General features: G+C 40.9%; 1 protein-coding gene across 16 annotated transcripts in view; it reads left to right on the top strand.

Moving 5' to 3' along the window:
• The window catches only part of LDLRAD4 (low density lipoprotein receptor class A domain containing 4), a 447,577-nt gene that overhangs the window by 390,502 nt on the left and 29,154 nt on the right, over positions 1–27,921 (top strand). The window contains exon 1 of one of the 16 annotated variants that reach the window (XM_053902357.1): positions 17,649–17,850. The exons of 14 other annotated variants lie outside the window; for them this stretch is intronic. Coding sequence is in view for 1 of the 2 variants with exons in the window: in XM_019433828.2 (XP_019289373.2) it covers positions 18,506–18,575 (70 nt within the window). In the remaining variant the exon portion in view is untranslated. Of the gene's footprint in view, positions 1–17,648; positions 17,851–18,464; positions 18,576–27,921 lie in introns of those variants that run through there. One more of the 16 variants, XM_019433828.2, reaches the window with a different exon arrangement.

Raw genomic sequence — 27,921 nt, 5'->3', positions numbered from 1 at the left:
TCATTTTCTTAGAGATTTTCTGTCTTGAAATGTCATGCCTCCCCTAGGTCAGTAGCTCCCGAACTCTAGCATGCATTACAGTCTCCTGGAGGGGTCCATAAAACTCAGATTGCTGGCCCCATGCCCAGAAATTCTGATTCAGTAAATTTGAGGTGGGCCTGAAAATTTGCATTTCTAACAAGTTCCCAGTGATGCTAATGCTAATGCTGCTGGTCCAGGAACCACACTTTTGAGAACCACTGTCCTAGGTATCCCATTCCAGAATTCTGTCTGTGGTGTCATGCTTATATATTTTGCATATATTTATTGAGCACTCACCAGGTTCCAGGCACTGTGCTAGATGCATGGAATATGAGAAACACACTGTCCTGGCCTTTGTTGAGAGCAGACAACTGTTCATCATCCTTCACAGGAAAACCCACATTCAATTACCTCAGCCCACCCTTCAATTACCAAGTTGAAGACCTGGTAATTCCTGGGTCCACACTTAGGTTAAGGTGGTGGAATGGTTCAAGACACAGAAGGGTAAACAATTCCAATTACTATTTCCTTTCCTTATAAAACCCTCCTTCCCATCTCCAGTAGACATGTGATGTTAGGTTTTGCAGAGTAACTTCTCTCAGATAGCTGGATCTTTGTATAGATTTGTAGGTCCTTGGATTTTTTTCTAGGGCCACTGCCCATGTCAGGTACATAGTGGGGTTCCAATACTCAAGAACCGTTGTTTATGGTCAAGCCTTTACCATTCATAATCCTGCTTACTCATATCAAATCCTTTGTCTGTTTTTTTTTTTTTTTTTGTTTTGTTTTTAGCTTATATAGTGTCTACAAAAAAAGAACAAGGTCACTTTCAGCCTTAAACATTTAGCCCCCAGATAACTTTTGAATAATTATAGCTGACCTTGGATCTGTTTCATGTAAATTGGATGGCTGTCCTTTAAGTTACCAGTAATTTCTTTATTTTAGATTCAAGGAACACCTCATATCTGGAATTGAGAAAGCTTTTTTTGTAAGTTGCATCATTTTCTGGGTTCCTGAGGAGGACACAGTCCAACATCATTCGTCTATGAAATAATATTTTCACAAGAATAATTTACTTGTCCTCTTATCTCACTGACACTTTGAGGAACTTTATGAAAATACTGTGAAAAGACAGACTCACTCCTGCCTGAGGTTGAAACCCCTGTGACATTTACACTAGAGGTGGTGTCACTATGTTTGGGATTGCACCTGTGCCTTCTCTCTCATCCCTGGCAGATGCTTCCTTTTTATTACCCATTTGAATATCATTTTGAGTTTCTTTGAGTGAACCAGTTCGAGCTGAACATTTTTACACAGGGATTCTATAGATAAAATAATAATTTATGGGGGCTAGGAAACAAATCTGTATATTGATTATTTTCTGAAGATTTTTGGATTATTATCACTTTTTTAAGCAGAGTATTAAATTCACAAATGGGGTTTCAATAAGGGATATATTTTCAAATATATCATCAAAATTATGCAGTATTTTTAAAATTTCAGTTACATCCCTTGCTTTAGAAGTTTTTTTAGAAAAGTATAATATATCTGGTTGTTTTACCATATCAGGTAAGGAAACAAAAGGCACGTTGTATCCCCATGGTTTAGTTTGCAACAGACTCACCTGGTGTTTTCCATAAGCAGCTCCAGTTTTAGAAGACATATTTTAGGCCTACTTCCTCTGTACTCTTAGGACTGAATTGTTCTTGTGCTATCAACATAATCCCCTCACAAAGAATCATATGATCACCACTGGTTCCTTGGAAATATCCTGACCCTATTTCAGAGGAACTGCTACCTTAATCCCAGAGTCCAGCAACATTGATTTTATGTATTATGGTGCCCTCATTCAGCTGTTTGTGCACTCAGGAAGCTCAGCTAAATCATCCATCCCTCTGTCTTTTTTTCTTTTTTTCTTTTATTGTTAGTACCTGCCTCCAGAATGTTTTCATCTTTTTAAAATAACCTGTGGTAGGAGAAAGACAGTGAAATGATAGTTTGATGCCACCGCAGGTTGCCTTCCTCAGCTTGGGTTTTTGTCTGTGTGTGGTGGCTCATGAGATGTAGAAAAGGAGCTCAGGCCTCCGCAACACACTCAGCTTCATCCAGAGAGACTGAAGGTATTTGTTTTTGTTGGCACATTCTTGGTGGAGACCCAGAGAGAGTTTGCAGGAACTATATTTCTTCTATTTGAATCAAAGTTTTTGCTGCTCTTCCCACGGACTCTTCTGACAGCCTAGCTTGTTTTGATGTTTTTTTGGGGGATGGATTATGGCAGCACAGCTGTGCTCACTCACATATACCCCAGAAGTCAAGAAAGAGTTGAGTCAAGGTAGCTGCAGAGGGAAGATGTCTGTCTCTGACTGCATCTCTAACAGAACAGTTATGTTCCTGAGACTCTTTCATCTGCTCTAGCACTCCTTGGTCTATCTTTCCCCTGGGGTGGGGGTGGGGGGATCATTACATCCAGGGTTGCCGTGACCATAAGCATCTAGTACTCCTTGGTCTATCTTTTCCCCGGGAGGGCGGGGGGCGGGGGGGAGGTCATTACATCCAGGGTTGCCATGAGCATAACAGGACTTAGATTGCAGGGATTGATCAGACTTCACATAGTGAAAGTTAGAAAGAAATAAAAAGTCAAAAGGGAGAGTGAAATCTAAGCGATCAGCAGGACGAGGTGAGCCCAGCATCCTCCTACGCCAAAGCATAAGAGACTCTTAAAAACTGAGAATAAACTGAGGGTTGATGGGGGGTGGGAGGGAGGGGAGGGTGGGTGATGGGCATTGAGGAGGGCACCTGTTGGGATGAGCACTGGGTGTTGTATGGAAACCTATTTGACAATAAATTTCAAATTAAAAAAATAATAAAATGAAAAAAAGTCAAAAGGGAGAGAAGAAGCTCAGAGGAGAAAGAGGGGTTTTGGAGAAAAGGAAAGGTGCCTTAAGAATTAAGGCCATCTCAGGTGAGGTAAATGAGGTAAAGGTGTGGTGGAAGGGAGTAAACTTAGCAAAAGGAGTGAAATCAAGTCTTGTCCACTGTTTACTCACTGTAGAATTCCATTTCTTTTCTCTTGTAACAATTTTAAAATAATGCCATATAAATAAGAAAAAACTCTTTGGAGATTTCCTTGAGAATGTCCAAGTCAATAATTTGTCTAGATTAAAGATTTTATTATATAAATTGGTTTGGTGTCAAAGATTTTGAGTTTCACCTTTAACATTACTAGGTAAATTAGAATAGGAATGAAGAGGTTTAAGTAAATCAGCCTTAGTTTTTTGTTTCTTTCTGAAGTCAGCTGCAATATGAAGGAATGATTCCAAAAGGATGTGTGTGTGTGTGTGTGTACATGAGTGCCTGCCAGCCTGAATATATAGAGAGAGGAAGACAGCAGACTGAATTTTTAAAATAAGGAAAATATAGCAGTAATCCAGTCTAGGACAGTATTTCTTAACCCTGGCTGCTAAAATCACCTGGGGGGCCTTAAAAATTACAGATGCCTAAGCCCACCTCTGGGGCTTCGATTTAGTCAGTTTGAGATGAGGCTTAGGTATTGGTATTTGTAAAATACCGAGGTGATAAAATCTGTAGCCAGTTGAGAGCAACTACTCTACAGAGTCTGTGCAGAGTTGAATTCAAGGATAGTGAACAATGGAGCCAATATTGAACTCAGCTATCACTTGTAAATGAGGCCAATGAGAACTCATGTGTGCTTTATATGCCACTTACATACTGCTTTATTTTTATCACACTCTTAGGGCATTTAGGGGTGAGGATGACCATTTTATAGATAAGGAAACTGAGGCTAAGGAAGGTTATGTGACTAATCCAGAATTACACACAATTTGCAGGTAGTGGGTCAGATTCTAGCCCAGTGTGCACGTGTTAGTCTTCTGAATTACAACCACAAACCTCAAAAAGACCTTCAATAGTGTTTTGTTAGTATGTTCTTGATGAAGAATGGAATTTTGAGAGAGATGATTTACCCTGTTTAATTGGGGAGAAATGAAATATTTGAATAGTCAGTTACTTTTCACCCAGTGCCTTTCAAAGTTTTCAACCCTGACCTACAGTGAGAAATACATCTTCTATCAAAACCCAATGCAAACACAGGTACATACATTCAGAGCCCAAACACAGCTTCTCATCATGCTTATCCTTATTATAGATAAACAAACCGTCTCACAGTGCTTACTTACCCTTGCTATGTGCACTCCGATATTTTCCATTCTATTCTATTTCTTTAAATGCTGGTTGCAGTCTACCACCCTGACTGCCCTAATGGACTGTGACCCATGGCCTGAAAAACAGTAAATCTTCCCTTCTCTCTGATGCCAGAAAAAGGGTAACACCATTATTAGAAAAGTGAATGACCTGTCTTATACAGCTTTTATGGAAAGATCTGCTGTAGGCCAAAGAATGAATATTATTTGGTAGAGTGTATAGGAAATATTGTTACTTGCAAGCTTGGTCTCTTGATGCTATGTGGTCAACCAGGCTTTTAACCCTTTTAAGGAAATATCTTACACAATGAAGAGTGTAGGTATGATTTTTCCAAGGCAGAATTATGAGTGTTGTTATCCCTTCAGTTTTTAATGTTGCCTTTAACTCTTGGAAGTCTGAGATGAGAAATGGGGGTGTAAAAAAGTAAAACATATAATCTACAAGTATTTTAGAAGGAATTTGTAGTTTCTTGTAGAAGTCATGGTTCCTAGTTGGGGTGTAGAAGGAAGCAAAATCTTGGTGAAGTGATTCAGGTTCTAGCAATTTCTTATGAATTTGTTATCTGACTCACATTTGAAAACCTTATTAAGTGACAGTCTGCATGTAGAAGTCTTTTTAAATATATGAAATACTATTTGCAAAATAATAGTATTTAAAATTTTCTAATTGCCTTTCTGTTGTTGCTGTTGTTATTGTTGTTTTCCAGTCTTGTGTTCCCAGCAAGATTGTGAGGTTTTTGCGAGCTGACCTAGGCATGGATTTCTCTTCTTCCTCACAGGGCTTTTGCCAGAGATGGTTACATATGAGACGCTCTGTGATCATTTGCCACAGGAAGGCTCAGCCTGCATCTAGGTGTCTGGCCTGTGGCCTAAGAATAGAGGAGTATGGGGATGGGAACATTGGGCAGCCTTTTAAAATGTTTCTTTTCTTCCCAAACATTCTTATATCCTGATTTCCCATCAACATCCTCATTTAGCATTTGCATATATTCATATGTGCACACCTGTATCTCCCCTCTTCACACAAGGCTATATGCCCATGAGCTCTCCTGGTGGGAATAGAACTTAAAGGAGGTGGCTCCTGGCTGAGTCCCTCTAGAGGCCCGTCTGCCACTCAGCTAACACTGCCAGCCACCATGGTGATTCCAGTTGATACTTATTCCAGGTAATACTGTTTAACTTCTACCCACCATGAACCACTGGCTAACAAAGAAAACACTAATGTTGAAATACTAGTGAGGAGATTAAAAAATTATATTTACTCTGAAAATTTATCTCAATGTCTTGCTTAGATCTATATGGCTCATTATCCTGATAGATGTTTCTGGTTTTTTCAAAATTTAATGTTAAAGAAGAAAAATATACTGATAATTATATTTTGGTTAGGTTTATATTCATTGAGAATAAGCATCATTCACACCTAGAAAGGTGCTTACAAACAATGACACAATACAAAAATTGCAAAAGCAAGCTCATTGATTATTAAAGCTGAAAATACAAAAATCATAAACTTTAGGTAGTTACATTAATGATAAAACAATTTCATTTCATAGTTTTTTTATTATTGAGATATAATTCACATACCATGTAATCCCCCCCACACACTTAAAGTGACATTTAAGTATTTTTTAGTATATTCATAGAGTTGTGCAGTCATCACTACAATCAATGCATTTTTGTCACTCCAGAAAGAAACCTCATACCCATCAATGGTCATCCCCATTTTCTCCCAAGCACCCAGCTCTAGACCACCGCTAATCTACTTTTTGTCTCCATACATTTGCCAATTTTAGACATTTCATATAAATGGAATGATATAATATGTGGTCTTTTGTGGCAGGCTTATTTCACTTAGCATTATGCTTTCAAGGTTCATCCATGTGGTATAGCATGTATCAGGGCTTCATTTCTTTGTATAGTTAAATATCTGTGCTGACAGCTCAGAGCCTGGAGCCTGCTTCGGATTCTGTGCCTCCCTCTCTCTCTGCCCCTCCCCTGCTCATGCTCTGTCTCTCTCTGTCCCAAAAATAAATAAAACATTAAAAAACATTTTTTTAAATATCCACACTTTGTTTAGCCATTCATTTGTTGATGAACATTTGAGTTGTTTCTACTTTTTGGCTATTACGAGTGTTACTGCTGTGAACATTTGTATAGAAGTTTTTGTGTGGACATATATTTTCATTTCTCTTGTTTATGTACCTAGAGTAGAATTGCTGGGTCATATAGTAAATGCATGATTAATGTTGAGGAACTGCCTGACTCTTGCCCACAGCAGCTACACCTTTTAACTTTCTCATCAACAATGTTTAAGGGTTTCCATTTCTCCATGTTCTCACCAATACTTGTTATTATCAATCTTTTGATTAGAGTCATCCTAGTGGGTGGGAAGTAGAATCTCACTGTGGTATTGATTTGCATTTCCCTGATGGCTAATGATGCTGAACATCTTTTTATGTGCTTGTTAGTCATTGTATATCTTTTTGGAAAATTGTCTGTATAGATCCTTTGTTCATTTTTTAATCAGATTGTCTTTTTATTATTGAGTTACAAAAATTCTTTATATACTTTAGATATATAACCAGACACATGATTTGTAAACATTTTCTCTCATTTTGTGGATTGTCTTTTCACTTTTTCTTAATGCACAAATTTTTAATTTTGTTAAAATACTTACTAGGTATCTACTTTTATTGTTTCTGCTTTTGGTGAGATAACTAAGAAGGCTTTGCCTAATTAAAGATCACAAAGATTTACTCCTATGGTTTTTTCTAAGAATTTTTTAATAGTTTTAGCTCTTAGATTTAGATCTTTCCAGGTGTATGATTACCATTTGTTGGAAAGACTCTTCTTCCCCAGCGATTGGTCATGGCACTTTTGTCAAAAATGAACTGACTATAAATGTGAGGGTTTATTTCTGGACTCTCTATTCCATTGGTAATACTTAGCCTTATGCCAGTACCACATTGTTTGATTACCACATTGTTTGCATCTTTTGAGATGATCATATGGTTTTGTCCTTTATTTCATTGATATGGTGTATTACTTTAATTGATTTTTGGATGTTAAAATAACCCTGCAGTCCTGGAATAAATCCCAGTTCAGCATATATATTGCTGGAGTTTGGTTTGATGATATCTTGTTGAGGATTTTTGCATCTGATTTTATAAGAGAAGTTTCTGTTTTTGTAATGTCTTTGTGTGATTTTGTTATCAGGGTAATATTTACCTCTTGGGATGAGTTGGGAAGGGTTCTCTGTCTTTCTGTTCTTTAGAAGAACTTGTGAAGAGTATTAATTCTTTAAATGTCTGGTAAAATTCAACAATAATGTCATTTGGGCCTGGGCTTTTCTTTGTGAGAATTTATAAAATTACTAATTCAATGTCTTTACTTGTTATAAGTACATTCAGACTTTCTATTTCTTGTTGAATCAATTTTGGCAGTAGGGGCCTTTCTAGGAATTCTTCCATTATATCTAAGTTATCTAATTTGTTGACATACAGTTGTTCATGTTATTTCAATATAATACTTTTTATGTTTGCAAGATGGGTACACTGACATTGCCTCTTTTGTTCCTAATATTAGTAATTTGAGTCTTTTTTCCCCCTTTTTTTCTTTGTCAGTCTATTAAAGGTTTGTCAATTTTGTTGATCTTTTCAATGAACCAAATTTTGGTTTTGTTGATTTTCTCTATTCTTTTTATATTTCATTATTTTCTGCTCTAATCTTTCTTATTCCCCTCCTTCTTCTTGCTTTAGGCTTAATTTGCTCCTAAATATTTCTTAATTTGTTGTATGCCCTTTGGATAGTTTTCAGAGACTTTAAATAGTTAATTTTAAATAATCTTTGTTAGTTGCTTTCCTGGGGAGTGAGAACATGGATCTCCTTACTCCCCTATTTTAGAAGTGGCTTTTCCATAGTATGTTTTAAATATGTTCAGTTTCAAACACATTATAATATATATGTGGATAAATCATGTTTTCCTTATGTAATTGACTAAAACTAAATTTTACGGCAAACATTTCTTTTTATTTTTTATTTTTTTATTTTTTAATTTTTTAAATATTTATTTATTTTTGGGAGACAGAGCGCAAGCAGGGGAGGGGCAGAGAGAGAGGGAGACACAGAATCCAAAGCAGGCTCCAGGCTCCGAGCTGTCAGCACAGAGTCTGATGCAGGGCTTGAACCGACGAAACGTGGGATCATAACCTGGGCTGAAGTTGGATGCCTAACTGACTGAGCCACTCAGGCACCCCTACAAACATTTCTTTCAAAAAAAATTTTTTTTAACGTTTATTTATTGTTGAGAGACAGAGAGAAACAGAGCATGAGCATGGGAGGGGCAGAGAGAGAGGGAGACATAGAATCTGAAGCAGGCAGCAGTCTCTCAGCTGTCAGCACAGAGCCTGATGCGGGGCTCAAACTCACAAACAGCGAGATCATGACCTTAGCCAAAGTCAGACGCTTAACCCACTGAGCTACCCAGGTGTTCCAAAACATTTCTTTTTAAATGGGCAATAGTAAGAAATTTTTCTTTATATTTTATAAATACTATTAAAAGATTTTATTCAAATATATGTTTACTGTAAATTTTTAATAATATACTTCACAAAAAAATCCCTAGCATATCATACGAGTGATTTCATAAGTGTTATTACTTAGAAGAGCTTAAGATTTTTTCAAATGAATTAAAGTCCAGTTAAAAGTTGCTATTAAGTAAATTATAGTACAGGTGAAATGCAGATATTTTAAGAACCCTAAAGGTGGGCCTTGAAGGACTGAAGTGTGCAGAACACTGGAATTTGATCCCAGCAGTGAAGTGAGAGAACATCTGAGGACTGAGCCTTGATATGACTTACTAATGGCAGTCTCAGGCAACAGTAGAGGTAGCACTAGAAACTGGTCTCCTGACCAGCATTAGACCCTACCAGGAGGAGCTAAGGCTGAAGTGTTCTGAGGGCAGAATGACAGCAGAGATAACCTACAGCCTAAGAGTTAGGAGCCATTTATCTGAAATCTGATCAAGGTTCTCTATATGCTATTTGTTTGAACTAAGACTCCCCAACAAGAGTATGTGTGACCAGATTGTACCCTGCAGCCAGCCTTGGCCAGGATTTCTGCCTTTAAGAGGAATAAATGGTAAATAGACAGTTTGGAAAGTTTTTCTGTTAGGCACATTACAGGGAAAAAATTGTAAAGGCATCTGCAATATTACCATTTCTGGCCCTTTAAATTGAAAAAAAATTCTATTTTATTTGTATAACCAAGATTGAGTCTCTGCCAGAAAACCATTCATCCTGTTTGAAAATTCCAAACATTTTTATTATTGCTACTCTATTTTATTGTATTCTATTGGTTTACTAATTTTGAGTGTTTATTATTGGGAATAACAGATTTGGTTAAGGTCACTTTTTGTAAAAACAGGACCACATTTCCCCTTATCCACATAAAAGGCACTCTTGAGTGCCTACTCTCCTGACGATTTGGGTTTCTGTTTGTTTCATGGTGGTAAGATGTCCTCAAAGCCTAGTTGATCTTCATTATCTCTAGCTAATCAGAGGCCTCAAGCCCATTTCCTTGTGGTGATTTCATTGCCTTTGGAGAAAGATCCCTCATTTAAAAAAAATTTTTTTAATGTTTATTTATTTTTGAGAGAGACAGAGACAGAATGCGAGTGGGTTAGGGTCAGAGAGAGAGAGGGAGACACAGGATCGGAAGCAGGCTCCAGGCTCCAAGCTGTCAGCACAGAGCCCGACACCGGGCTCAAACTCAAGAGCCGTCAGATCATGACCTGAGCTGAAGTCAGACGCTCAACTAACTGAGCCACCCAGGCACCCCAACATCCCTCATTTTAAACAAAGAAATTTGACTGACATTATAGTGGGCTTAAAAATTGTCTTTTAGTTTCAGTAATTTTCAATTCACAAATGAATAAGATATTAAGCTGAACAATTCCTTCAGGCACATTACTATTTTCAGTATTAGAATGGGTTCCAATATGAATCTCTAAATGAAGACGACATTTTAAATTAGAAGAGAAAGGGTTATGGACATAATAAACTAGAGATAGAAAAAAAAAAGGATGGGATGCTTTTTTTCCTGGAAAACTCTGATTTTTATCAATACTTACATTTATTTTTATTTACCTTTTTATACTACCAGTATAGAACCAGCCACTTCATCATTTCAGAGCCCAAGAAAAGGAAAGGGATAAAAGACAATAACCTTAACTTACCAGAGAACTGGTTTAGTTTAACCTAAAGGAATTGCACCCAAGGGTGCAATTAAGTTTGCTTCCAACAGTGTCTTCCTTGAGATGTGAAGACTTCCTTCTCAAATGGTAGAGTTAAATGGTCTCTGTGTTCTGTCAGCCCTTCCAAGAGCCTTGGTCTCAGAGAATTAATTCATTCCTCGAATCATTTAAATGGGGCTTATTGATCAAGTTCCTTCTAAAAAATAGGATTTGGCTGAGGAGTCTTCCTTGAACCAGTCACAGTTTGGGTTCTGATTAGTAGATAAAAGTAGATTCTGGAGTGAGACTTTCTGATCTAAGTCCTGGCACTGCCACTTATTAGCTGTGTGACGTTGGGCACAATGTTGGGCATGACCTCTCTGTGACTCAGTTCTCTCATCTGTAAAACTGGGATAAAAATCAGTACTCATTTCATATGGCACCTGTAAGGATTAAATGGCTTAATTAAACGAGTAAAATACTTTGGAATACTTCCTGGCACATAGTAAGTGCTATGTAAGTAGTAACTATTGTTATTACTTAGGTTAAAAACTCTTCCTTTTATAGGACCCTCATTTGTTTGTTCATTCATTCATTCATTCATTCATTCACCTGCTCCTTGCTGAGCACTCTGCCAGTCTCAGCACTTCACTAGCTTTTGCTCAGGATGAACTAGGGATGTCATGGACAGGACAGTTCCTGGCTTCCTTTGTATCCTGTCTCTTCACAGTGACTGGTATATAATGAGTGCTCTGCTCTGACAGAAATGAGGATTGACCTCATGTTTTCAAAGTTGATCTGATACCAGAGAGCAGTGGTTCTTGTTTTTAAAGCATATGTGTGCTAGGCTTGTCTTAAAGTGCCAAGGATGAGAACTGAGTATAGTTATATAGATCTGATGTGATTTTGGATTAACTTGGATTTTAGCCTGTGATTTTTCTAGTGTTTGCCTTAGCATATGCTTTAAAACAGTAACTAAAACCCCGAAATGTGCTTTGACTTTTTCCCAACCTTTGGATAAATTAATGCTTTCACAAAAGCCAGGAACCTAAAGGTCTCAGAACTACCCAAACACATCCTAGAACTTATAAGCAAGACAAAGAGAAGCACCAGAGACGACAACGTGCACCTCACCTCCACATTCAGATTGTCTAAGAAATGCTTGTGATTGCACAGGGACTTCTGCCTTCGAATCTTCAAGAATAATGATCATAGCATTGTTCAGTAATTTAGCAATGACACACAGCAAGTATAGATGCCATGTACTATGCCATATACTGTATAAGAATGCACAATGTTTGCCTGGAGTAGAGTGCTAATGAAAGTGGTATTTCCATCTCCAAGGGGCAATTAAAGTTTTTATGGGGTTAAGAACTGGGAATAGAATCGTAGTATCTAGGATCTGAGTTGTAAACATCTTGAGCTTTTTTTTTTATGGTCTTCTCAGAAATAGGATGCGTTGTGAAGGTTATTCAGCCTTCTAGCTTTTGGAAGAAATTGAGAAAAATATTTGAAAAGCAAAATTAAATATTTTTCTAAATAACCATATTGAATATTTTAAATTTTAAAATATTTGGTGTGTTTGTATATAGAATATATGCATATTTTTTGAAATGTGAAGAGGCTAGAGTAGATCATTTCTACCACACCTTTAATGGGTAACCCCCCTTGATGATGATGTGGCAGTTTTATGAAGGCACCATCAACAGGTCTTGTTGATAGGAACAGTTTGGGAGGTGTCAGCAGGTGACCGCTGAAAGAATGCATGCAACACAGGTGGAAAGCCGGTGGGGTATGTAGGTGGCTCAGGTAGTTAAGTGTCTGACTCTTGATTTTGGCTCAGATCATATCTCACTGTTTCTTGGGTTCGAGGCCTATGTCAGGCTTTGCACTGACAATGTGGAGCTTGCTTGGGATTCTCTCTCTCCCACTCTCTGTACCCCTCCCCAACTCAGGCTCGCTTGCTCTCTCTGCCCACCCCCCTTCTCTCAAAATAATAAACTTTTAAAAAATCACTAAAAAAAAAGTGGAAAGCTGTTTCTGGAACCCAAGTGCCAGGACTCTACTTTCCTGGTATCTGGCTCTCTCAGGGAACAGAGAGGCCCAGGAGGACATGAGAGTCAGGCCAAGTTCATAGGAGTGGACTGACAGCATCTTCATAATTCTGCCTTTAAGAAGAGTCTGCTCATGGCACTTGAGTTTTCCCAGAAAGCAAAATCACAATTCTTTCTTAATATATATCCAGAAGTCCTCGGGGACTGCTGAAGTTTTTATGAGGCATGCCAAATATCCTAGAAATTGTATTCCAACACCAGAGACTGTTACCATAAGCTATTTGGCTTCACCATTATTGTGACCCCTGACAACACAGTCCACCTCTCCTGCTTTTTTCTAAGAGGTGTGGGTGGATCAGTAACAGCCCATTAGTACAGTGGGGAAGACAGCAACAAACACCTGCCCTGTGGTGCTGGGCCTTGCCTTTAGCCCAGGAGGGCAGCATCATGATTTTACACAGATGTGCATACAAATCCATGCATGTTGAGTACCATTGTTTAAAATCATTGTTGAGTAGCAATCGCTTGGGCTCTAAACGGGAGACCTAGATTCTACTCTCATTTCCTTTATGTGGTGTGCACAAGTTATATATTCTTCAAGCCCCTGTTTGCTCATTTAATCTGAATGAGGAGTTTGAATTTGACCAAAGTTTCAGAAGAAACTTTGATGTGCAGATGAATCACCTAGGGATATGGTTCAAATGCAGACTCTGGTTCAGTAAAGTCCAGGGCAGGATCCAAGATGCTGTATTTGTAACCAGCTCCCAGGTGATGCCGATGCTGCTGTTCCTTGGATGAATTTGGGGGTAAGGGTTTAGATATGTCTTCTTATTCTGTCCGCCTTCTACCCTATGATACAGGTATTCTTGGCCTCACTTTACAGATGAGGAAACAGGGGCTTAGCTCAAGCTGACATGGTCAGATGGCAGGACTGGATCCCAAACTTGGGTCTAACTGGTCCCAGAAGTTAGCCACCATGAAAACTTTATATTGCCTTCCTTATTTTTTTTTCCTGGGGCTTGGACGAGTAACTGCAATTTTCAAAGGTATGTAACCTACTTGGTAGGGAGTAGTTTAGCCATTATGAAAGTCTATATCACCATAAACACAAAATAATATATAATTCTTTTTTTCATTAGAAGAAAAAATATTATGGTGGCATAGATAAACTCCAAAGTCTTTTAATATAGGGAGTATTGTTGCATATTAGGAAGCTATTTTAAGGCTATTTAATTTAGACTAACTTATTTAATAAGCTTTTAATCCACCTTGTCAGCTTGCTAGCTCTATTATCATGTTGCATATTTTTATATTTGCTGACATTTCTACCAGATGATGGGGGTATCAAGCACTGTGGTTGGAACATATGCAGAGCATTCATATTTCTACATAAAAACCTATGTGTTGCAATTTTTTAAACACTAAGAATACATTAGTAAATTATTCCATGCTATAGGCTAATGTCCACAAATATCAAACTATTACTATGTTTTGAGTCTATAGGAGTCAGCGTTATTTTAAAATCCTCATTCATGACTTTAAGTGTAGCAAACTTACTTAAAATGAACTGTTTTGTTTTCTAAAGGCCAAATTCCAGGGCTTAATTTTTATGTGGAAAACTTCACCTCAGAGCAGAATTTTACAGCATAGTCATAAACCTCAAAGAATAGGAATTTGTAATGGACAGAACCATTGATTCTTAACAGGAGTCACATTAACAGATATACAAGTCACATAAAATGGTTCCAAGAGCCTCTGGCAACATTGAGATACAGAATCTTTAACATGGATTTGCAAGTTAGTGCCTTAAAGGAATCAAGCAGTCAGGCTTTAAAAATCCGAGTATTGATCTGCTTGACATACTTTGGTTAGTTCAGGGGACTTTAGTTTGGATAATTCTAGGTTCACTGCCCATTAAGCAGAATGATAGATAGAGTGGGTAGGAGCTTCTGAGTCAAGCTTCCCAGGGTTCCGACCTGCAGCTTGCCTCTTAGCAGCCATTTGACCTTGCACAAAGTATTCACCCTCTCTGAACCTCAGCTTCTTCCCCTATAAAGTGGGAATAAGAAAACATGACATGAAGGTAAAAGATATACGGTGCCTGAAAGTGCCCAGAACATAACAGTAGATCTTTAGAATGTTTATAAATTCTAATTTTCTGCTATATAATCATTATAAAATATTCCTAACTCTCCAAATGATATTTATCTGTGAAAATTTCTGTTGTGAGTGGGATACCCTTTGAGGGTGGGAATATGGCGACAAGAGACAGCAGGGCATGACCAAGAAGCCCATGGTGATTAAATGCAAGGATTGGACCAGGCAAGATGCTAACCCAAGTTATATGTGATAGAGAAAGATTCTGGTATAGCAGAGCACCCCTTTACCACCTAGAGGTATTTTGTGAAGCTAATGACCCCCTAGTAGCCCCTGAGCTAAAACCCCTGCCCTGTGCTGCCTCTTTTGGCCACTGAGGTTGCAGATGCTCCTAGTCGCTTCAGCTTGTCACATTCGGACCTGGCTGGAAGCCAGTCCTTAGAGCTTGGTTGTTCAATTTCTTAAATAAGTAACTACCTACATACACATAGCACCTAAGACAAGTTCAGCCCTACAGTAAATGCTTGTCTGTCAGATTGCATTGAAGGTCCAGTATATTTCCTCCTAGGGTCTGTAATCACTTAGTAAATATTTGTCAGATGAATTAATGAAATGAAGAGCTTTATAGAGGAAACCTGAAGATGTTGATAGAGTGGGCTTGTGGAGACAACAGCTCTTCAAGTCCTTGTTGCTATCAACAGACCCTGTGAAAATGTCTATCTTAGGCAAGACTTCCAAGGTCTCTGCTGTACTCAGGGAAACCACATACAGCTTTGGGACATTTTTTTTAACTGCTAGTAAAAGCAGTTAGCCCATCAGAGTACTCATTTTAGAGATCCATATTTAAAGACCAGGAGGGAAGAAAGAATCCCTGAATGCAAATGGCTTTTACACTTTCCTACTTACGTGTTTTTATTCAGCAGACTAGTCTCTTCCTACACCCTTCTGCTGTGTGTACTGCCATTTTCTCTGAATTAAGGGAAGAGAAATATTGGCACTCATCAGTTAAAAGGCCCCAGCACAGCGATCCACATCCCATCAGCTAGAATTAGGTGTTTATCAGGACATAAACCCGTGGCTTCTGGGAACCCCTGGTCTGACCTCTGTGTTTTCTTCCTGAAGCACCCTCCCAGGCCAGTGCTTAAAAGAAAATAGAACAAAATCAAGACCACCACCTGGTGATTTAGCCTTGACAACCCTGTAGTGCATGCTGACGGGTGGTGACACACTGGTGTTAATCAGGCAGCATGGCCAGCACACGTCAAACACAGCCCAGAGCGACTCTGGTAAACACCCACCTCAGCCAGCAGTGTGCCTGCTGTGCGGTTTGGGCACTGTTTTGAAAACAAACTCATCCATAAAGTCAAAAGCTTTTAAAGTGATTTTTAAATAGATTAAACATTGGGAACAATTGAACAGAATGAACAAGGAGCTTAATTAAGATTGACTCCCATGGCTCAAATGCCCAGTGATAAGGAAGCCAGCCAAACAAAGTAAGTGTGTTAAGGCTGAGTGGAATACAATACAGCCATTAAAGGTGAAAAATATGCTGGGTTTTGGGTTTGTTTGTTTTTTTTTTTTTTTTTTTTTTTGATACATGAAATACGCATCTCAACTAATGTTAAACCCCAAAGTGGACTATTCACAGTCATTTCAAAATGTAGGTATGTCCATTAACAAACGACAGAGCCAACTTTTATAACGTTGACCAATATTTTCATAATATTGACTAACTCCTTGATTTTCAAAAACAGACTCGCATGACAGTCATATGCAATCTTATGAATATTCCCTTTTAAGGACTTGATTTCGAGTGATCACTCGTACCGAACTGACTAGAAAGTGCCATCCCCAGATGGCAAGGACCTGAGGTTGTAGTGACAAGGGAATGTCAAAGACCAGCAGAGCCAGTCTGAAGCCATAGTGTCTAAAGCTTGATGCTTTCTGATGCTGACTCTTCTCTGAGGAGGGTCCCCTGCCCTGGTGACCACACCCCAGCCCAGTTTCCTGAGCCTCACCCTCTTCATTCACCCAGCCACGTGACTCTGAAAAGAAATTAGGGAAAAGCAGAACAAGAAAGGAGAGTTATGTTTTAAATTTGGAAATTGCTCGAGAAAAATCAGGCTGTCTTGATTGGCACATGCAAATGTACGCAACTGTTAATTTTCCTGCTGAAATTCCCATTTCTTTTATCCACAAGAAATCTCTGAAAAATCTTCTTGATGGTTCTTTTGTTCCTTTCCTGCCTCCACCACCAGTAATTAAAACATGAAATAGTGGTGTCTTCTGGCCAACCTAAGGACGTGGTGGTGACATCAAGCCCAGAACACTGCTGTTAGCCCCAGGTGACATGCTGGGGCCGACAGCAGGGACAGGCTGCTGACGTAACCGTCTTCGTTTCTAATGCTGGTAGTAACCAACAGCATTTAGTTTTGCTTTGACAACTCCTCCTACAGCCAAAACTATTGTTATGGTCCACATGTCATTGCTATTTATCCTAAATAAGGAAAAACAAAGGCTATTCTGGGCGCAGAGCAGTGCTTGTGGCTGGGGTTATTTGCAGTATTACTATGGCACTCTGCCCTTTTCACTGTGGCCACACTGATTTTTTATGAAAAGTGCTACAGCAGACACAGGGCCTTCCCTTAAGTCTCTTCACACAGCCCCAGGGCATCAGAATGCACCGGAGATGTCTTAATGCACATATGAAAAACCGTGTAGACCTCAGGGGAGACAGAGACCGTGCTTGCACAAAATGAACCAGGAAAACGCTCCCTCCGGAGAGATGTCTCTGCTTTACCATTTGGACTCTTTAATTTCTGAACGTTGTAAACTCAAACTGCCTAGTAGTTAAGAATGAGAGTCCTGACTTTACAGCATTCTCTGTGGTATATTTTTGCTACCATGCATTGAGAAATAGAGGGGAGAGAAGTGAAGGGCTGACAGGGAAGCGAGAGTGGGAGGGGGAGAAACTGAGTGTTTCCTGCTGTGGTTATGACTTTGCCAGTTGCTAGTGCACAGCTTAGCTGCAAGAGCCATGCGGACTGCTCCCATCAGTTAGAGAGAGACTCTGGGGAGAGAGGGACCCCAAGGATGGCCTGCAGCCTAGCTCCTGGCATGAGGGACGCTGTGGGCACTTCAAGCCAGGACGTGCTCTTAAAGCCGGATCCAGAGCAGAGAAGCTTGAGTGGGTAAGAGTCCGTGCCTGTTTGCACGCGCTGCCTCGGTAAGCTCTCTCTCCATTTCTTCAACCTTGAAAGCTTCTAGCTGAGACCAAGGGAAGAAATATTGTGTTGAGATTTGTAGATCTCCCCCTTTCTGCCTTGTCTGGTTTGATATTTGCCTGTTAAAAAGATTATTGAATGCAGTGGAACAAGATGATCTGTTTAGCTGCATTCTGCCCGTCCATATGTGTAACATGTCCCATGTGAGGCCAAACATGAGAAATGCAGACTAATCATTGATGTATGTTGCTGAATACAACACTGGGTGTTCAGCTGCTGTCAGGATTTGAGACCCTGGACTTGTTATCTGCTCTGTGACACCACCAGCTTCCTACCACAGAGCTTCTGATTTCTGTGGATGGCAGTTGATAATTGGTAGCCACAGTCTGCGGTCAGAGCCACAGCATTTGAGTCTAGCACCTGGGCTGGGCCCTGCTGATACAGTAGAGAGAGAGAGACAGACAGAAGCGCGCACACACGCACACACACACACACACACACACACACACACACACACTCACACCCCGCGCTGGCTATAACTGCAGCTCTGAGCTGCCTAAAGAGGAGATTGCCTGAAGCTGAAGGGATGCTTTGAACTGGGGGCGGGGAGGGGGGGACTGCGTCACGGTTGGACTCCCCCTGGCAGAGGACTCGAGTATGTCCAGTGACCACCTGAACAACAGCACACTGAAGGAGGCCCCGTTTAAAGACCTGTTTTTGAAAAAAGGTACACTTTCAGAGGCCAGCTGTGGATGATGCCTGCTCTCTGGGGTTTGTGGTGGTTGTTCCTGAAGTTTGGTCTGAGGACAGAGTTGAGAAGAGTAGAAACTCTTTCTCAAGAAGTTTGTATCTCCTTAAGAAGGGTCTCTCAGCTCTGAGAACGCTTCAGGGCTTGACTCTGTAGGAAGATGTGTTTTAGGCTTTTTCATCTTCTTTCTCTTCTGTGATCAGTTTGTTCCTGTTGGAGATGCTATACATAAATACACAGGTTTGTTGCTTTGGAGTTTTATTTTTTAAAATGTTCTGTACATGAGACTAACTCCCCCCCACCCCACCCCCAGAAATGCTATTACTTATCACTAGACTCATGGGTACTTTTTTTCACCCTGAGTCATTGAAAACAGCATTTGACAGAAAAGATGTATTTCTCAAGATGTGGGTGGTTTACTGGGTTGTTTCTCGGGTCACCAGTCTACTAACAGTAGACCTTAGGAAAGCAAACTGTGACTCTGAGAGGGAGACTGTGAGAGACAGACAGACTGCTAGCTAGGGAGCATTCAGGAGTCACTGCTCTAAAATGTGAAGAAATGGTTACTTGTGCAGCTGTATATTTTTTCTGATACATTTTCCTAAATTAATAATGTGGCGATGGGGTGGGGGTGGATTTTAAATGAATCCTATAGAGAGAATTATGGGTTTATGTATGTATTTTTTTCCATTTATAACATAGCAGAGGGATAGACTTCTAAAGGGTTTGTAATTGCTCTTACTCCTCTGCTATGTTTTCAGAAAATCCTGTCAATCATCTTTGATTGGAACATAGTTAGCTAGATTTCTTTCTGAAGAGATCGTGAGACTCTAGATTCTAAAATGCATGATGAAAAGTTGTATCGGATGAATGCTTGGACCTTAGTGGATTAAAAAGATGTTATTCTAGCAGCTGGATGGGCTCACAGTGTCTGCATTCTAGGGATTTGGTAGTCAGTCTAATGATTGCTCACTGATACTTGCCTGCCAGTGTCATCAAAGGCACCTGGCTGCGGACTAGAGTCAGGCAGATGTGGGCCACACCTTGCCCTCAGAGCGCCCCATGCCATTTGACTATACTGTGCTTTCACCTCTCCTCCTACAGAACATAGGTATCATTTCCTACATTTATATCCTGCAAAACATTTTATGTAAATATATTAATATAAATAGGATTCTGTAAACAGGTAACTTAATAGCAACCATGAGGTTCTTTTTCCGGTGACTGTTTACACTGCCTAGAATCGTTATAATTGGATAATTTTTATGAGATATGAAAACCTTTGGTAAAACTTCATCACTGAAGTCATTAGTGTTTGGTGGAATTCTGTGCTAGACATTGTTAAAAGCAGAGTAGCCAATTGGGACCCTTCCTTCCAGGGATTTCTTTAGCATTTTATCTAAAATGAACACTGACTTTGTGCCAGTCATGTGATGTGCTACCTACTAAAGATACTAGAAAAGATCAAGATACTATCTCAGAGCTTACTCGAGAAAATGGGCTCTGTAAGTGATAAGTGCTATGACAGAGTGCAGCTGCATGCTAGGGAGCCCCCCCAAGGGTAGTAAGCCTGTCATCAAGTGGTCAGGAAAGAGCTTCGTAAGGAAGATAAAGCTGGGGGGGGGTGGTGACAGACACCAATTTGGGGTATTTCTATGGGGTCGTTCGTCTCCCTTTCTTTTGTTCGACTTGTTATGGGATAGACTGGAGTAGCCAACCCACCCAGGGAAAAGAAAATTCAAAATATATAAGATAATAATCATTACGATTATAGCTCTTACTGTTTTACCTTCTGAACTTCAAGCTGTGAAGTTATTCATATAACACAGGCTGAATTTCCCCCCCTTCGACCATGGTGTTTAATGAGTGTGAATTTTCATTCAGCCATTAAAGTCTCCAAGAGTATTTTTAAACTAACAGTTCACAAACTTGAGGCAATTATGGTCCATGTAGATTCCAATTCCTGCCCCCACCTGTCTTCCTGCCCCCACGTCCCTGTCTCTCTAGGATTGGGGAAAGAATTTACCAGCCTTTAGGAACATTCAGCACTTTAAAAGTGTCACAGAGCCGTAAATAAAGAGCAAGGCACCCCCCACCGGGGCTGTCATCTCACCACACCCACTCTGCCCCGGAAAAGCAGATACTTGGTCGCTGTGCCTGAGCCATGGTGGGGACCTAGGAAAGCTCACTGGGAGAGAGGGGCTGCCCGGACTAAGTCTCTGTGGCAGCTAGCCAGGGTCTCAGTGCTGCCAATAGGTTGTAGCACTTGGGGGAACGAAGTGGAGTGCTGCCATTGGTTAGGTGGCAGAGGAGCCATTTGTGGTGGCGTGCAGGGATTTGTGGAAAGCATTCAGCCCTTACAGTGATGTCACAATATTCTGCATGGCACCCAAGGTATTTCCTTAGTGGGGTGAAAGGAGGGGGTTGATGAGAGGCACAGACTTTGCCCCCAACCCCCCATTTATAGGGTCTGTAAGGCATAAATCACACATCTGGAGCTTTAAACATTTAGAAAATAGGACTTCTGTGAAGTTGATATATTAATCAAGGAAAGACTACATGGAAGATGGTGTTAGCCATCCCACAAATAGAAATAAGTGTTATATTAGGAACCTAAGGTGGTAGAACCACGCTTTCCCAGAGTTCTTTAAAAATAGTACAGACGCTCATGCTTCTAGTATGAGTCAGTTCAGCTCCTCGTTGAACCAGAGAATAGACCCACAGGCCTCACACAATTTTCTCTGTTCCTATAATTCTCCACTGCAGAGCTTGGAGTTTCTTAGGGATAGTTCTATAAAAGTAGAGAGATGTAATCATCACCATCATCACTGTCGCTGTTATAGTAATAAAGTAAGGTGCTGTGATGCCTTCCTGTAAGTTGTAGGCTGAATGTATTATAACATTTCTTGTGTTTGGATTGCAATGACTCATCCATTATAACCTTATGAACTAGAACCCCCATGAAAGGAGGGGGGAGTGTAAAAATTTGACTTTGGCCTAAAATTCTTTCCTTGCATGTATTGCTTTTTGGCATTGCTCTGTTGATGTCAGTATCTATTGGAATCAAGAAAAACTGACCAAGTGGGCTGTGTTCAGAGTCCATATTGGGCACATGAAATTTTAGAAACCCTAAAGTATCCTATTATTTTCTCAGGACTCTACAATTTCTATAGTTGTTTTTTTTTTTTTAATCTTTCTGTTTTTAATAGTTCTTCCAGATTTCATTCTCTCCTTAGCCTCTCCTTCCCACCCTATTCCCAAAACCAAAATCACAAGCATTTTTCCTTTCTTTGTACCCCAAGTTCTGTGCACCAATGCACATTGCCTCTCCCCCACCACAAGAAAACAGACAACATCTTGTAAGGCCAGATGTGGGCAGACCAGGGTGAGGGAGGGTGAGGCAGCAAGGCCCCAGTGTAGTATAAGGTCTCAGCTGGCCTCTGCCTCACTTCTATGCACAGACTGTTGTTCCTAGGCACAGGGCTGGATGCCACCTTGATTCAGAAAGCAGTAATGTGCATGCATCTGTCTGAAGAATATGCCTCTCAGGGCCTGTTTAAATTGTCTCCTATGGGGTGGGTAGTAGGCCTCACCATACCTTCTGCTGCTCTGTATCTATACCCTTTGCACCCTGGGTCTCCCAAGCTTGGAGCATGTTGAGGAGGAATCAGTGATGTGTAAGGCAGGAGGGTGTGTGTGTGCACTTGTGTATGTGCGCATGCATGTGTGGGAACACATGTGGCCAGGAACTGCTACCTTGAAGGGATGGTGGTTTCAGCAGGAAGTGAAGAGTGCTCACCCTGCCTGAGCCCTGACTGTGCAGTACAGGAAATTGCTGGGTAAGGTCCCCAGAAGTCCCAAAAAGGTCTGTGGTTGAGATCTGGAGTGCAGATATCTTGAAAATCGACACCTTGAAGAACAGGTGTGCTGAATTTCACCCGATACTTGCATTCAGAAGTGAGAGGTTTTGTTTTGTTTTATTTTGTTAATATAAAGCTTCTTTTACTTGTCCTGTGAGTTATTTTCTTGAGGAGGTGTAATATCAGGCCCTTGGCAACAGAGCCACATCCGGGTACTGCAAAATACTGTGCGGGCCCAGCTGCCTCTGAGCAATCTCCATGCAGGAGTGAAGGGTTCAGGAGTGGCAAAGGAAGAGACAGGAATCACCTATCACTGTTATTACACAATGTATGCAGAGAGAGGAGGGGGACTGGGTTTCCCATCTACCGTCCAAGCTGTGATATCCTATAGTGGTGTGATCTTTACTTAATTTGCCTTTTATGATGCATTTTTAGTAGAATTTTTCCTGTTTAAAGTAGAAGAGGGTGTGGGAGGACAAGTATCAGGCAAAGGTGCTCACATACCCCCTTGTGAGCTTGAAGGGGGAGTCTTGAAGGGAGAAGTTATCAGTAGCAGAGATCTCTGGAATCTGGATGTCATCATCATACTTGTCCCCAAGAACACTCTCTCTGTTCACTCTAATTTTCATTCTGAGAATTCTCTGGACCCTTTTAGCCCTTTATACTTTCTAGTTGTTAGTGTTTGAGAAAGCAGTCTTTTTTCATTGATGCATTTTGCCCAGCGTTCAAAGTGAAGGTCAGCTGCACATTTGACTGGGGCTGTGCCACTCTGCTGAGGCTCCATCCCCAGGAGCTCCACATGCCTCTCTGACTTCAGGGTTTCAAGAAACATGACAGGTGACCCTGGACTGCAAGCAGGGCCAAATCGCTGCTGCTGTGCTTACTATTGCTCCTGTGTCTGATTAGGACTTGGTTGTTAGGATGGTGGCCTTTGGGACCTGGGCCAGTCTCTGCAGGAAGAGCTGCCTCTCATGCTGGCCCAGGTCCTATAGTAGCTGAAGCTCTGATTGGGCTTCTGTCACCCAGATTGGCCACTGGGCTACACTGCTGGGCTGCTTGCCTTAGTGAGTGGCACCCAGGGTGTGCCAGCCTGTGCTCTTGCCCCAGGTGAGTTCTGAATTATTCGGATGCCTGTGAACCCCTAGGGTCTCTGTGTGTACTTTGCTCCATAGATGCACCTGCTGTGGCTGTACTTGTGCATGAAAACTCAGGAGAGTGGCCCAGGAGCTGTTCTGACCACATCTCAAATCCTAGCATCAGGAGTATCTCCAAGAAATCCAGGCCGTTAGTGTTTGTACTAGAGTGCCTGCTGTCAAATCAGTCTAGACCGCCAGTTCTCCACGTGTGGCTCAAGAATCTCTGGGGATCCCTGAGACCCCAGTCCCTAGTGGTCAGTAAGACCACATCTCCTTCATATACCTCAACCAGAACCAACATATCCCAACAGATTGAAGGTGAAGCAGGGAGAAGAATCCAGCTATCTTCTATTAAGACATATAAGAGGGGAGTCTAAGTAGCTTAGTCGGTTAAGTGTCCAACTTCAGCTCAGGTCATGATCCCACGGTTCATGGGTTTGAGCCCCACATCGGACTCTGTGCTAACAGCCCAGAGCCTGGAGCCTGCTTCAGATTCTGTGTCTCCCTCCTTCTCTCTGCCTCTCCCCAGCTTGTGCTTGTGCTTGTGCTTACTCGCTCACTCTCTCTCTCTCTCTCTCTCTCTCCCTCCTTCTCTCTAAAATAAATAAACATTAAAAGAAATTTGAAAAAGTCATATAAGAGATGTGCAGAAGTGTAAAGAAATGCCACCCTTATGAATAAATTTGTTTTGAAAATAGCATATATAGTTGTTATATATTTTAATATATAATTTTTCTTTTTTAATAAATAAATATTTAAAATTTTCAGTATTGAATGTAAATATGGCAAACATCAATAGATGTCATCCATACAAATAAAGCTCTTTGGGGTGTAACCAGTAGCTTTTAAGAGTGTAGAGGGGTCCTGAGATGAAAGCACTGGAGAACTGTTGGTATTAAGCAAAGCAGGAGCATGGGAGGAAGTGCAGCAAGTTTGGACATTTGGTGGGGCAGGAGAAGGGGGGCGGTGCTTTCCAGCTGTTGGCACCTTAGCAGGGCCAGGGGAGGGCCCACTATACATAGCATGTTGACAAGAAAGCTGATGAAACACAACCTTAGAGCAGGTAGTCCCCTTTAAAAGAAAGATTCCATACACTTTCCACAACTAAGATCTTTCTTATTCATGCTTACGATGAACTCTTTAATGTGCTGTTAGATCAGAAGATCCATGTCCTTCAGAAGATATAAAATGTTCCATGTGCTGTCTCAGACCAAAAGAAATCAAGTCCAGAGCGAACACACATCTAAACATAAAAATGCAATCTATAAAAATCTTAGAAAAAAATATTTTTAGAATACTGGAGAAGGCCTTCTTAATCAAACAGGAAGCTTGGAAGCCATAAAAGAAAAAGTATTTCATGACATAAACATTTATATCTTTTATAGAGAAGCTCACAGCAAAGTTAGTGACAGACTAGGAGAAAATACTTGCAGCACATGTAACAAAGATTTGTAGTCATAATATGTAAAGACTGCTTACCAGTAAACAAGAAAATTACAAATAAACTGATATGAACTAACATGATTATGAAAAAGAAATTGCCAATCAGGGAAAGACCTAAAATTACTAGTAAAACAGATTAAAACAAGATATATGTTTTTGTCTATCAGATTCATGCAGATGAGAAGGGTGAGTATTCAGTGTTGATGAGCATGTGGGGCAAGAGCCTTCTCATAAGGCAGGGTCTCAGTAGCTATCAGCATTTAAAAGGATATGTCCTTGACCCAGAAATTTCAGTTTTAGGAATCTTTCCTGTATGGATACTTAAAATGTGGGTCAACACTCACATTCACACACATACATACACATGCACATACAATCTTTTGGTCACAATAGAAAAAAAGGGGTGGGGGGGGAACACCTAAATATCTATCACTTGGAAAATATAAATTCCAGTATATCAGTGTTCTGGAATAGATAGCCACCATAAAGAATGAGGTTGGCTTTTATATATTCTTGTTTTAAAATGCCATGATACATTGGGTGGAAAAAAGCCAGCAATGTATTTGTACAATGATTCCACTCATTAAAAGAAGAAAGCCCTTATTTATTAAGCAAATGCACAGATATACACAATGGGTGAACTGTGTGAACCCCAGGATGGCATGGGGTTCGGTGGGGTCAGGGAATCCTGCAGGCCTACAAAGGACTGTTACATTGTACACTATTTCCTTCTATATTGTTTAAATAATTTAAATTGTTTAAATAAGTCTTCATTATTTTTATAATAAAAATCCTTTTAAGAATCATAGATACACCCCAAATGCCCATAGAATTATGGAAAATATAATTTGATTGCATTGCTACAGATGGTTATCTACATAGCTTTCTATATTCAGGAAAACATAACCTAGAAAGACGTCCTTCAGGTGAAGAATTAACCCATGAAGACTTTGTACAGGACCCCTCACTGTAATCATCACTTTTCCTATTTTTCCATGTCCATAAAGCAATGAAGCTTTTTTGAGAAAAGAAAACATTTGTCAATTTCAGGGCATGATTTAACCTGATGATCAGCCATTAGGCCTTGGGGTGTGTCCAGAACAATGACAGCAATGCAAGATGGGGGTGAGGTGGAGAGCGCAGCACCTGGGCCTCACCGACAGCCAGGCTTCTCTGTCAGCCATGCCCATGAGATCCACCCTTTCACTGCCCACTAGGGCTGTACTCAGCAAGCCCACCCGGCCACAGCCACTTAGCACACTGGCATGGCAGTTCGGTTCCCCCATACTCAGCTCTCCATTCTCCAGGGTGCATATTTGGGCCAACCCCACGATAGGTGCAGGTGTAGTCCAGCCAGGTCCAGCAAGCATGTATGTACATCTTTGTCCCTCGGGTATGTAGAGGCCGAAGGCAGGAGTGGAGGGGTAGTGTCACAGGACAGGACATGGTGGGATCCAGGAACACCCTCCATTTACTCCCATGCCAGTTCCAGCCCTTCTGTTTCCAGAGTATGGATGGTGGGGGCACATAGGTGAGATTTGGGGGGGAGGGTGTTACCCCAGTCCTTTCCTGCATCATCCCAAATGTGAGCCCATACAGTGAGAGATAACACCTCCCCACTGGCTATCAGCCTGGGTCCTGCAGCAAGAGCGTGTGTGTGTGTGTGTGTGTGTATGCATATGCACGCATGTGCATATGCATGCTCTGTATGTATGTATATCCACATCTGTGTGTATTCAAACACATGCATACATGTGTGTATATGTGTACATGAATGCAACATGCCCGTGTGTGTACATGTGTGTTGCTGTGCTCATGTGTATACATGCATGTGTGTATGTGTAGGGTGTATGCATGTGTGTGTTACTGGTTCCAGGCAGTAACACAATTGACAGAGCTCTCCCCTTTTTCTTGCTCTTCATTAAACCCCACATCTCCCCACCTCACAGCAAAGTTGTGTGCTGTCTTCCTCACGATCTTCAGAGCCTCTCACTCTTTAAGTTGACACCCCTACACAATCACTTCCTTTGATTGTGTGGGGAGACTCAGGAAGACAGGTGGGCAACACGCAGCAAGGCAGTGCTAGAAAGCAGGAAATGTGTGTTCTAGGGTTGACCTTGAGCAATGGGACTCTGCTTCCTCCCTGCAAAACTGAAGGACTTGAATTGCCCATCTTGAATTGCCAACTCAGTGCGCTGTTTTGCTAGAAGTAATTCCATGGCACTGTACTAGAATGTGAAGCGTGTGCTAATGGCAGTTAGAAAAGCCTTTGTAATGGCAGTGTCAGGAACCTGGTTTCCGACTGCTCATAAAATATGGTGTCTGCAGGATTAGAGACAGTGGAGATGTGTTTTCTAAATTACCTCCAAAGGCAAAGTAAAGGAGGCAAAGGAGTAAAGGAGGTTGGAGCTTTTTATCAATATATTATCCCTTCAGTATAATGTGTAGATTCTGTGTGGATGTGCTTTGGGAAATGTGACTCAACCATAAAGATGGGGTTAACTTTCCTGGAGAGATTACACTGGGAGGAGCAGCTTCAGTTTTGTGAGACTTTCTTACCTCCCCTGGGTGGCAGGGCCATCTGGCAGGACCGGCAATCAGATGTTGGAGAGGTGACTGCACTCCTGGACCCGCCTGCCCAGGGCAAAGGGGCAGCGTGCAGCGGCCAGCTGGTGGTCTGCACACTGGGCTAGATATTCGAGTTCCATGTGTGAATGGGGTCAGTTACAACATAGCCCCTCTAGAGGTCTTGTAGAGCCAACAGAATACGTTTTCCTAAGGCCCTACTCATTATAAAATTTGCAAAGACAAGGTTTGTCTGAGCACCATGCTTGGGCTGAACACCAGAGGCCTACTGGAAGGTGCCTCATGCCTGGGTCTCTCTTT

This window comes from Panthera pardus, unplaced genomic scaffold (genome assembly GCF_024362965.1).
Source record: "Panthera pardus isolate Hobbes unplaced genomic scaffold, ASM2436296v1 HiC_scaffold_15, whole genome shotgun sequence".
In the NCBI taxonomy this organism is placed as follows: domain Eukaryota; kingdom Metazoa; phylum Chordata; class Mammalia; order Carnivora; family Felidae; genus Panthera; species Panthera pardus.
Note: the sequence above shows the minus strand (reverse complement) of the source record. Positions and strands in the feature narration are given on the sequence as shown.